General features: G+C 39.7%; 1 protein-coding gene across 1 annotated transcript; it reads right to left on the reverse strand.

The window, feature by feature from the left end:
• Positions 1-255: 255 nt before the first annotated feature.
• LOC6053413 (POU domain protein CF1A) lies at positions 256-6433 on the reverse strand. The gene is given in 1 exon segment (XM_038261610.1): positions 256-6433. A coding segment is annotated over 1 exon segment (1602 nt). The 5' UTR covers positions 5019-6433; the 3' UTR covers positions 256-3416.
• Positions 6434-12986: the final 6553 nt, after the last annotated feature.

Here is a 12986-nt window from a genome sequence, read left to right on the forward strand (position 1 = left end):
TTCACTAGCAACGGAGTGAAATACGGAAACGGAAAACAAACCGAGCGGAAACACGTCTTTCTACAAGTATTTACAGTCGACAAAACTTATTAGATGTTTAGTACAATTTTGCTTTGTATTTTCACTTTATATATACTTGCATGGGTTGGATTTTTTGTTTGTTCACTTCTACACTTATTATTTTGCTTATGCGGGAGATTCCTCAATAATCAAGTGTAATGTACGTTTTGCTTTCTTATACATGACTTGCTTGTATTTTTTTTTCTTTTACTTAAACTCGTACTAAGTTTAATCATGTTTCACGATTTCACAATTAACTAATCGTAGAATTATAAGCTTTTGTTTTTTATCCTCATCTCTAAACTCTTTGTCGTCGTTTTCGTTTATTTTTTCTTCTCTACACATTAAATAACAAAATTGAGATTTCGCGATTTACAGTTTATTTTTGATTCAAAACGTGTAACACATAAATATAGAGTTAAGTCGATTTCCGAGTCTATTATTTGTTTCGCTTGCCAAGCTTGAGAAAAAAATAAATGTTGTTTTACACCAAGATTTTCGAGAAATAAATGACCCAATTCAAAGTATGTGAGTGAGAAGACTGTAACAAGAACCCAAGAACAAACAAATACCGCCCTATGTTCAGGAACGGCACTACTGGCCAAACTGAGCGAAATTGATTTCTAGAGAACGCAAACGTAAACCTTGGTTGGTATTTTCATTTACTTTTATAATTTTACCCTGTCTTTTTTATCTTTTTTGTTTAAACCTATTCGTTAAGCTAAGTTTTTTTTTCTTTGCTCGATTTTGCTTCGTCGTATAAAATGCGTGTTGCACGTGGAAAGTAGGAGGTTTCGAAACTGCCGAATTGTGCGAATTTTGCGTAGCAACGAAATGTTTTGGTTTGATTCGGAAACAAATGAGATGAAACATGTATGTCAAATGTAGAGTTTAAAAAATCAAATTCACGGAAATGTAAGAAAAAATCTTTCTAAGTGCAAAAAACTCAGCCATTGTTGTTTTTTCTTAAATCAATTTTTATGTCATCCAAACTGTGGGAGAATTAGTTAAGGAGAAATTTACAAAGATATTCAAATAAAAACGGCAGAATAATTTTTTAATGCAATTGTTTAAAATTGTTTTCAAACATCTGAATTTAGTTAGTTGTTAAATGAATTAATGTTATTTGATTATAATTAATGTTTTCAATCAAGAGTGAACCCACTTAGTTTTAAAACAACGCGTATTAAATTGAACGGATAAAGAATTAGTATCTTTTGTTGATTTACAAACTGCAAATGACTTCTTAACCAATTCCATCAAAAACAAGTAAGGAATATCTTTAATTGAAAGAATTTTTCAACAGTTGAATTTTTAGCTTGTGAAAATAGATAAAAAGCATGTTACACTAACCTACTGATTTAACATCATTTAATTTGATCCTTTAGTTTGTATCCCGTCGGTTTGATAAAGCCAAACTAAAATGACGACCTGTCACTTTTTACACGATTCTCATGCACACTAGCAAAACTAACAATTGGTAGAGCGTATGAGCTTCGCACAAAAGAGGTGGCAAATATCGTTGTCAAACCATCGGGGTTTTAGTGTAAAAATATCAAGTTTGAGGGATTTCACGAAATTAAAAAAGAACAAAAAATGTGTGTACTTTTGAGCATTAAACAAGGAATTTTATTCTGGAATGTTTGATGAACGCACTTTTGCTGGGGATTTTACTCTCCTCGTAGATCTTATCCGACCTTACAAATATTGGTATTCTATGTTTTGTAATTGTTTCGTACACAGTTTTTTGTATTGATTTTATAGATTCCATCTGACGCATCTCTACATCTGTCTAGTGTTTGTTTTATGTTTGATCTCACATTTTGTTTTACAAATATTTTGCTTGCGTTTATGTATACCAAGGGGGTTCGGTATACATTGGTGGACACTCAAACTAGGAAATCTTTCATCGAAAGTCAATTCTCAGCATTCTTGCGACCTTCTTTGCGAAGAGTGTGGCGAGGAATTTCCCAGGTTTAAACCATCCCGGGGGTCACAAGCTATAAATACTCGTCACCGGGACGATTACGGGGAAATTCCGTAAGAATCTCCAGAAATTGGAAGAAATCGGAAGAAGAAGCCAGCGCAAAAAGGGAACGGCACAACCATCGATAGCCCTGCCCCTTGTTGACCTAGCGAATTGGGCTATAGCTTAGCAAGCCAACACGAAAGGACACTTTAGCCGAAAAGGTGTGAAAGCAACAGGACGAAAAAACAATCATCACTAATCGGCCTGCCGTCGGGGCTCCGGGTCGTAAAAGGATACTACCGGAATTTCCTGAACAGGAAATTTCCCGCACGAGACACACAGGACACGCACACGCACACAGCAAGCGGGGCGCATCGACTCAAGGAAGAATCAAGGATGTGCAAGGAAGAAACAAAGCAGGCCCAGAAAACAAAACGATACTTCAAAAATTTACGACCTCGTGCACACATACACACACACCCGGCAACGAGCGAACAACCCCGGGGTATTCCCGAAGGTCTGCCGCAGAGCAATTTCACGATTATTTGGCCGGAATCGTTTTGGACGTCGCCGTTGGATCTCCCTCGCAACGCTAACACCTTGGCCGGCAGTACAAAAATCTGCCACCAGTTTAATTTTTTTTGCAAAACAAAAGTTTGGAATCTAAGCAAGCCACGAACTGCCGTCGGCCAATCACGAAAAATCTGCAACGCAGTGCCCACTTGGATAAGAATACTTACAGCTTGAACTCACTTTTCGATGGTTAGATTTTCTATTTTGCACAAAGTATATTTTTTGTTTCGCTCATTTTTTATACATTTCACACACTTTTGTGGTATCATTTTCGTGGGTTTTCGGTGCTACTTTACTCATTTTTTATATATATCACTAGAACTTCTCTGGTTTTGCTCTTGGAATTCCGCGCGCGCTCTCCATTCATTCCTAACTAGCTCTGTTGTGTGTTTTGCTTTTTTTGTTGTTTTTTTGTTATCTCATTTATAAATTCTAAGTTTTGCATACATTTCTTACGCGGTACTGATTATATTTAGCTTACTTTCATTACTTGTTTTACTTTGCATATTTTTTGTTTTGTTTTCTTTTTCTATGTACAGGTAAACACAGTTTCGATCGGAGTTTCACCAATTGTATTTAAGTCACCACTTTTTGCTTGATTTTTGTGTGTTGTTTAGAGTTTAAACTTTTATTTAAACAATTTATTTAAGGGGGGCATCAAATTATTTAATATTTTACTAGCTTGCATCTTATTGGTTTCGTGTGTTGTATTCATATAAGTTGCAGTTGTTGTTGTTGTTGTTGCCGTTTGTGGGAATGTTGATCTTCGTCTTCTTCTTACGGTTGGGAAAGACCCCGTCCTTGGAGAGGGTCCTTAGTTGAGATATCGTGCACCAGTCGCAGATCCGGTTGGTCCGAACTGCAGAGTCCATTCTTGAAATATCCGTCTAGCGTGCATCTGCTGTTGCTGCTGGTGATGCCTATGATCTATGTACATTTGAGCAGCAGCCGCCGCCGAAGATGAGGGCGATCCGCCGGGCATCGGTGCCCCGGTAGATGGCGACGTCATCGACGGTGGCGAAGAGGTATTCGTGGTGGTCGATGCTATGCTATAGCTGTTGCCAGCGACGGAGGAGACGGCAGCGGCGGTATGCTGATGATGGTGGTGATGATGCGGTTGCATTATCGCCGGATGGTGTATCGGTTGGAATACCGCCGGGTTATTGCTGGACTCCTGGTGCTCTGATTGCTAGTGGGCCGTAAGCTGATGGTGCCCTCCACCTCCCATGCTCTGAGGGCTGAGCATGGGCGGACTGTGGCTGTGGCTGTGCGTACCCATGGGGCTACCGTGCATATCGTGGTGCGGATGGTAGCCGTGTCCACCGTGACCCATGTGCCCTGGTGGCATTCCGTCCATCATGTCGCCGCCCATCGTGTTCGGTGGCGTCATTCGCTTTTCCTTCTGCCGTCGGTTGCAGAACCATACCCGGACCACTTCCTTCTCGAGCTGCAACGAATCGGCAAGCGATGTGATTTCTTGGGCAGATGGTTTGGGCTGTTTGTGGAAGTGCTGCTCGAGTGCGCCCTTCACGGACACCTCGATGCTGGTTCGCTTTTTCCGTTTTCTACCCTGTGCCGCAATCTTGTCGATACTGGTCGGCGATCCCGTCGTTGAGTCAGCCTCCTCGAGCCATTTCTGCAGCAGTGGCTTTAGCTTGCACATATTCTTAAAACTTAACTGTAGAGCCTCGAATCGACATATCGTTGTCTGGGAGAAAACATTGCCATAGAGGGTACCGAGGGCTAGACCGACGTCGGCTTGGGTGAATCCGAGCTTGATTCGTCGCTGTTTGAATTGCTTTGCGAATGCTTCCAGATCGTCCGACGTTGGGGTGTCTTCCTCACCGGCACTCACGTCCCGATCGCCTTGCAGGTGGTGGTGTGGTATGTGTAGCTGAGGCGATTCACCCCGTAACGAGGGATGCATAGGTGGTGCACTTTGGTGATGAGCAGGATGAGCAGGATGGTGGAGCATACCGTTCATTGCATGGTGGTATTGCAGTGGAGATCCCCCGGTCGCGTAGTGCGTTCCAGGATGTACCGGTGCGTGCCAAGCATGTGGTGAGGCCATGCCCTGTTGTGCCCGGGCCTGTTGCGATAAATGCATTTCCTGCTTCACGTCTGTCGCATGCGGGTGGCTGTGAGGATGGTGAGAGTGCAGGGCCCAAGGATCGGTTGGCTGGAGTGCGGCCCATGGGTTACCACCTACGCCGCCCAGTCCACCCGTCACGCCACCCAGACCGGCTGGGTTAGGACTAGGACTCGAGGGCACGTGGTGGTGACTCTGGTGGTGGTGGTGATGCATGTACTTCATCTCGTTTGCATCGGCTGCACTCCGCGGTGAAGATGTATGATATCCGCCGCCCAAGGCCATATCCAACTCCCCGCTGGACGATATGTACGTGGTAGCGGCCATCCCCACCGCTCTCGGGCTGTTAAGCCCGTCCACGCTGGCGGGGTAGGGCTCCAAATTTGGGCTCAGTTTTCCGATATTAACAAAAATGGTTCACTAGCATAACACGCCTCAGCGGCACCGAAAATTTGCTTCTTCCACTGCCCTTATTCCGGCGTTTGGCGTTTGCTGTCCCGTTTTACTATCAGGTTTCACCCGAAACCTGCACTGGCCGCAGTAACAGGTCGCGCCTGGTTCTCACCGATGATCTCTCGCGCTGGAGACACACTCACAAAAAATGTCGATCACGTCAAAGTAATCAAATCAGAGACTTGTTTTATTTGTCTTCCTCTTTCAGCGTCCACACTGAGCCGTTGTCTTAAGTTGTGTGTTTGCTTCCAAGCTGCTGCTGCTGCTGCTGGCTGTGTGTGAGTTTCGATAATTCAATTCTCCAGTGCAGAGCTAGAATCAATCAATCATCGCTCAGGTGTTTACTCTTCGCTAATAACTTCTCTTTGCTTCTCTCCAACTCTTTCAAATTGTTTTACTGGCGCTGGAATTTTCAACCGTATTCTTAGTTTCTTGTTTGTATCTTCGCGCGTACAACTTTGCGTTCGGTGTTCGCCACTGGATGCTGTTTCAAGCCGCTACTGCGTCCCGCGAGTATACGAATTATGTTAATTTCTGTTTCTTCATTCAAGATTATTCAAATTAATTGTGGCATTTATTTGGGTTCCTTTTTTTCCCCGCTCTCTCTCTCTCTCTCTCCGGCCGGGAACCATAAAGAACTCTCGCGCGCGACTGACAAAAAAACGATCAAAACATAAACACACTTATGCACACATCCCGCGCGCGCTCTTCGGTTTAGATCACTTGCTGCTGCTGATGCTATTCTTGTTTTCTTCACCCTCACTCGGGATCGCTATGGCAGTCCCACTCAGTTGTCACAAACCAAGTGTGGCCTGATGCTGGTTCTTGACTTTTGCATCAACTCGCTTCCAAGATTTCAGGTATCAGGTACGTCTTTTGATAACGACTATCTTCACATTTCACTGGATATTTTTCGTTACTCAAATTTTCCTCGTTGTCACTTGGCGGCGTCAACCAACCTTCGCTGTCAACGCAATCACTGGCCAGAACTTGACTCGTTCGCGGCGTTCACGTTCACGATTTTCTGTTGTTCACGACCTGTGTGTGCTTGTCCAAATTGTTTTACGATCTCGGGTGAAAAACGGATTTCACGTCGCTGCTACGTCGTCGACCGCCGTACTGTCATCGCGCGGTGCTCAGATCTCAAGCAAAACACACTCTCCACGACGAACGCTCCAGGAGGAAAGAAACGTTGTGTGTAAAATAAAAAATAAATTAATAAATATACACGCACAATCGAGACATATACGTGCAAACGCTCCGAATCATAGAAGTTGACTAAACAATATATTCAACTATTCACCGCACTCGGTGTGGTTCCCGTGTCTCACTCGATCGTTTTTTGCTGTCGCTCTTCCACACACGACTCCACGCACACACTCGCAGTAGGCCTAGCTGGTCCACAGCACAACACAAGACACAGCGTCGCGCTCAAGGCACACTTCGTTCGCTACTCATCGCACCAACACACACACCATCGCACGAAATCCACTTCACCTCACCACTTTGGCTGATCTCACCTCATTCCGTTCTTCCAACTTCAACGTCAAAACCTTGGCTCCACCCCTTTCCGTTTGCGCTCTCCCTCGCTCTCACCTGCAACCATTTCGTACCAGAACGAGTGCGCAACTACTCCTCACTTCTCTCACGCGTACACGTACACACCACCACAAGCGCCTTGCTCTCCTCGTGTCTTCACCACACACGACTATACGCGCTCCATCTCCCCATCCCTTTCTATCGTTTTTCACCACTCAAACTTGTGTCGAGCTGCTGTGGTGCCGGTACCTCTCTAGAAAGAAAGAAGAAACAACACAAAACAGTGGTGCATGCGTACAGGAGCTGCCACCACCACCACCACCGGGAAGAGGCAGCCTGCTGGGACCAACCCGCGGGAGAACTTCGCGAAGAGCGCGCGCTTCATTTTGCTCAACCTGCTGCTGCTGGTCTTGGCCGACTCGGCGCGGAAACTCTCCGCAAACCAACCGACGACGGTGAAAATTCTTGTTTGCCGTGGGGTGGAAATTTTGCTGTTCTATAGTTTAGCAAGGTGCGGAAGCTGAGAATTTCAGGTGCTGCGTCGAGGTGGATTTCTTGGTTCTGGTTAGAATTAGTACTAGGATCGTATATATGTTTTTAGTTGTTAAGTGCAATAAAGGTAAGTAACAAAAGTTAAAAAGTGAAGAAATTAAAGAATAATTGGAAAAGATACATTTAAACAGAAGTAAAGTGACAATGTGAGACAATTGCTTGGTAATTTAAAAAATATCATTCAACAGGATTGTTCAGTTTATGTTATAATTAATAATCAAAACTTTCAAAACAGTTTAAGAGGAAATAAGTCAGAAGTGTTGATAGATTAATGTTGCCTTCCAATAAAAATTAACAATTAATGTTAAAAAAAAACTGGAAAAAACATACTTTCAAAACTTGAAATTCTATTTTGCATTTGAATGAAGATCGATTAAAATACCTGTTTTATTTTTAAAATATTTTTTTACTTCCGTTGTGCCAGGACAGCTTTATGACTTATTTTAGGTTCAGTGGTTACATGGTACATTTCTACAAATATTTTTCTTCAGATTCAATTGACAAGTGTATTTAATTGGGTACTAAAGCCCTATGTCAATTTGTTTGTACAACGGTAAAAAACACGATTAAAAGCCATTTCTGATCACTTTTTTTCATTTTAATGCAAAAAAAATGTTGACAAGACAACATTTTTTCGATGGATCCACTACGGTCCCCTTGGAACGAGCTGTCAAGTAGGAACTTTTCAGTCAAGAAGGAGCGCTAGGCTAATTTTTCCAAATTGATTCATTTTAAACTCTTTGTGATCGTACAAAGGGTCATTGTACTCATAAAAATAAGCTTTATCGCTGTAAACAATAATATCAGCAATCCAAGCTTCATTTTAGGACCCAATTAGCAAATAATTTGAAAAATTGCAGCATTTAGACTAGTTCAAAACTAATAACAGTAACGTTTAGCCAGAAAAGAGTGGAGGCTTATCACAGTTTATGTGTACTTTTGAAAAAAAAACTTGCTTACTCACTTCTAATGAATCTATTTATTACTTGTTATCGATTGGAAACGCTTTTCAGAAGCTCTATGCCAACATTAGGTGTCGGATGGAAAAACATACAATATTATGAATAGTTTGAAAATATTTAAAACTCGAATATTCTTGGAAACCTGAGTAATCATTTAACTAATTTGATGAACCACTGAACAAAACAAAAGTTTCCGTTCTAAGTTAATATTTCAATAGGACGTAGCTTTGCTTGAACACGCCTAATGTTACGTCCTACTGTGAAGACAACAGTTGGTGTCAAACCATTGGGGCTAAGAACGATTATGTTGTTTTTAGCGGCAAAAAAAGTACAAATATTTCTTAAGGTGAAGCCGTTGATCATCATTCTAAAATTCTCTGTATTGAATTAAATGTAACAAATTTCTGCACCAAAATAAATCAGCATAAGCCAGTTGTTGCCTTATTGAAGCCACTGAAAGAATTTTTGGTTTAAATCAAATATGTTTCAAAATTTATATAATTTTGTGGCACAATCATTGACGTTCTAGTTGGAAATCATTGATTAATGACAATTTCCACAACTTTGCAAGGAAAGGGACATCAGCATGTGTAGGGCACTATACTGAACAACTTGTAGAAGAAATTTTGTCAAAATATTGATAGCAACGCAAAATTTATATCTTTAAACAAAAAATCATGGCAATGATGGAAGTCTTCTTCTTCTTCACTTTAAAAATGATAAATATATTTTTTGATTCCGAAAAACTAGCATTCTTTTCGAGAAACTGATAATAAACATTTTAAATGTAGCAGGAATGATAAGTCGTTTTCATTACTCCAATGTATATTCGACAGCGAATGTAATATTTCATCTTTTTTTTAATCGCTAGATAAATTATCCTTCTTATTCCTATTCACCCAATTCAATACCTAATATTTGAATGAACTTATTGATAATTTGTCCTTAAATAATTTAATCGTGTACCGTTAACTTGGGTGAATTGGGAATGCAGTCTGAAAATAGACAGCAGTTTTTTTTAAACTTTTAAATGTGGTACAGTTTCGAATATAATAAAAGAATAAAAAGATCAAATCTAAAATTTGTGATTGAACTGCTGATTTAGTACTGAATCAATACTTCAATTAAGAGCAAGTCCAGGAGTCCACGAACAGGGCATACCCCTTTGTATGGGATGTCGTTTGGTCCTCACCAATCTGCCTGAAATTTTCAAGGGTTGTTTGTACACATAAACTAGCTTCTGGCCAAAATGTGGGCACTCTAGGTCAACGGAAAGTGGGGTAAGTCGGGACACAAAGTTTGAAGGTTCAGAAACGTCAAAATTCTTAAAAGAGGCTATAACACGAATATGATAAAATTATCACCAGGAAATGGGATCTTAGGGGTCCCCGAGCAAAAATCACAATCAGTAAAAGTGTCTATTTAATATGTTAAACTACCTTACCCAAAGCGTTCTCAGTCTCAGATGGTAGTCCCAGATGTCCCCTACAAGCTGCAGGTCGAATCAAGTTGATATCTGGATGGCACACTTTTTTATTTGAGTTTAAAAAGTGTGCTATCTTTTCACTAAAATGCCAATAAGATTTAACCAATTGGGATGCTTCTCCCTGCATTTTGTTGCATTTTTAAGACCTTTCAGATGTATTTTGAATTTTGAAATTAAATTAAATTTTGCTTAAGTTATAGCCTTTTAAAGATTTTTGACATTGTTGAACCTTCAAAATTTTTGTCCTGATTTGCCCAACTTCCCGTTGACCTAGAGTGCTCATATTTTGGCCAGATGCTAGTTTTATATGAAAAAAACATCCCCTGATTGGTGGCAGATTGGTGAGGTCGATGCGAGATGGGTATGCTTTGCTCGTGGACTCGCTCTTAAGTGCTTGTGGTTACTTAAGTGGTGCTGAAAAAAAAGTACTATGTACTGTGGTATTGAACATTGGAATTTCAAAAATTCATAAAATATGATCATTGGGGTTGCCCAAAATCGGGCTTTCTCGGGGCTTCCCCCTGAAATTAAAGATTGGCCCATCACTAGACTAAATTAAAAATTTGAGCTCATTCTGACCACTGGAACCCCTTTAATTGCTTGAAGTTTGTATGGAAAAAATCGTCAAAATGTATGGCAAAAAGCAGAAGATTTGTTTTGTTTCAATTGGGATTCGAACTATCATCTTTGGATTGGCTGTCAGGGATGCTAACCCGACGCTTGTTAGAAGGTTTGCATTCTTGAAGTGAATTGTTCAGTAGTAATAAACCATTTCATTTTCTCATATTAAATACCTGCTTATCCTGAGACTAGCTGTTTCGACATAAACCAAGTTTGATAAAAATATATTCCCATAATTTCGCTGCCGTTGAACGAGTATTGGATGGGACGCAAAGAATAAAAAATTCTGCAGATTATTTTTAAGTGATCATTGGAATCTGATACAAAATGTCGTCACTCGCTATAGCTCGCGACTATTGCGTGTGTGTTAACAAAAAATTGAGTCAATTTCACACCTTTTGAGTGTTGTCTTTTCCTCCACCACACTCCTCGCTGCCCCAACCAAAGTCTAGTTTACAGCAAAAAAAAAGAAGGATGGACATTGCGAGTTTGCCCGCCGGCCTGCCCTCGGACCCTGCAAGTGCACTCCGCGTTGCAGACATCAGACCTATCGAGTGTGAGGTGAGGTTATTGTATTCAGTTTGCTAAAAATTTGAATTTCTAATTCGAACGTCAAAAAAAAACCTAGCCACAGCCACAAGTCAATAATACGGTGGTTGTCGTCTTACTTTACCGCACTCACTCACTCACTTTGCAACGTTGTTGAAGAGGTGATGGACCCCTCGAACTTAAATGGCACTTTTCGCAGGCGTGCGCTCCCTCTCGTGTTAAAGTGAAATTTAATTCTAGTTTGAAAGTAAATTGGAAAATCGATAAATTGCTCTCGGTGGGTTTTTGCGCTCGCTTTTTTGGAACTTTTCTGTTCTTCTGTTGCCCTCCGGAGCCCCCGAAGAGAGTGACACAAGTCGACTGAGTGGAACATGCCCTGGAGGCACTCACCAACGGAACGGCGACGACAACGACGACCCGATTGTTGGAATGTTTTGCACGAGTCCTGGCGGTGGCAGGGTGGCCACTTGAAAAGGGATATTTTAATGTCGGAGAAATGTTTTTTGAGGTGCAATAATAAGATTTCATTCAATATTTTATTTATTTTTATGTTCTGTATGATGTATTGATAACGGATAACTAAAACCATTTTTATCACGTTCAAATTAAGTTGAATTCATAAACTATTTGATTTTTTTTTTTCGTTTGTAGCTTAACTGTGTTTAAAAAAACCTGAGATGATAAGTCATTCAGAAAATTGAATATTTCTTTACAGAAATGTTTTGCGTTAAACATAGCCGCTGCCTTGCCTTGGTTAACTAAACTATTCAATAATCACAAAAACGTAGTGAAATCTAGTATGCAATCAGCATAAATCATCATTTTCATTCAAAGCGATGGAAAATTGTATTCTATCGTATTTTATTTATTTATTTTTAGACAAATGCTAATAAATTCATCGACGCCTCTGTGCTCTCTTATAATAACTAGATAGGAAATTTAGCAGGCTTAGAACACAAAACATGAAATAAATCTTTATAAATCAGTTTCTTTTAAATGGTAATTTTTTAGTATGTAATACATATTTTAATCTCAACAAAAACATATTATTTTTAAAACCATTAAGGCCATTGCAAATATTTTCCAAAGCTTATGTCGCCTTCAAAATTGGTTCGAAAAATCAGAGGACCAAAAATTATTTTTTCGAAAAACATCAAAACTTCAATGGAAATAGAAGTTTAATAAACTGAGAACAATCTAAAATGCCTTTTTCTGCATTGATAATCATATTTAGCATGTTTGGACTCGTTTAAAAAAAAATGAACTTTTATCAATGCCTCAGGCATTGATTTTTTAGGCATTAGTAGTAATTTGCATTGAAATTTTGTAGTTATTTTTTTTCTTTTAGTTCTAAATTTTCCTCATTTTCAACGTTCTTAAATTAAGAAGTATGAGAACCGTAAACTGGGAGCACAATATTTTGATTTTTCTGGTTGGTTTCAGTTAGAACAGACTCAGACCAACAAGTGCTCTAAAAACTGCTGTCCCTATTCAGAAGTCCCGATTCGCCCCAAATTATGGTAAAATTAGGAGAACATATTTTTTGATTGTTAAATATACAGACACGTTTTTATTGAAACATTTGGCAACATAATATTTTATAGGAAAACAGGGAAAACACTTATAATTTAAGCACTGTAAAAAATCGTTAGGCCATTGAAAATTTTTAAATTTTGTTAATTGATCTTATATTATTTATAAATCAAATTTTGCAGATAGTTGACTTTTTTGCATTTCCTGGGAAATATTTGTTTTCCACTGGAATGTTATTTTCCCTCAATAAAGTGGAGATGAGCATGAAGCCAGCCATTTTTGAGCCTCTCGATTCTCAGGAAATTTGTTTGAGACTATAATAAGCGACATTAGATGAGTATATTTCTGGAGTTTTTTTTTTTTTTTTTGAAAAGGTCCAATAAACCAAATTTTAACTTTTTGATTTTTGGGTCTTTTCAAAACCCCTGACTCAAGGCGGTTTCAAAAACACCCAAAAAGCAAAAACTGGAAATTTGGTTTATTGGACCTTTAAAAAAAAAACTTCAGATTTCTACACGCAATAAATTTGTGGCAATCTGTGGAAATTTTAAAAATTAAACTTGTAAAATAAATGTCCATAACTTTAATATATGACCAGAC

Source organism: Culex quinquefasciatus, chromosome 3, assembly GCF_015732765.1.
Source record: "Culex quinquefasciatus strain JHB chromosome 3, VPISU_Cqui_1.0_pri_paternal, whole genome shotgun sequence".
NCBI classification, from domain to species: Eukaryota; Metazoa; Arthropoda; class Insecta; order Diptera; family Culicidae; genus Culex; species Culex quinquefasciatus.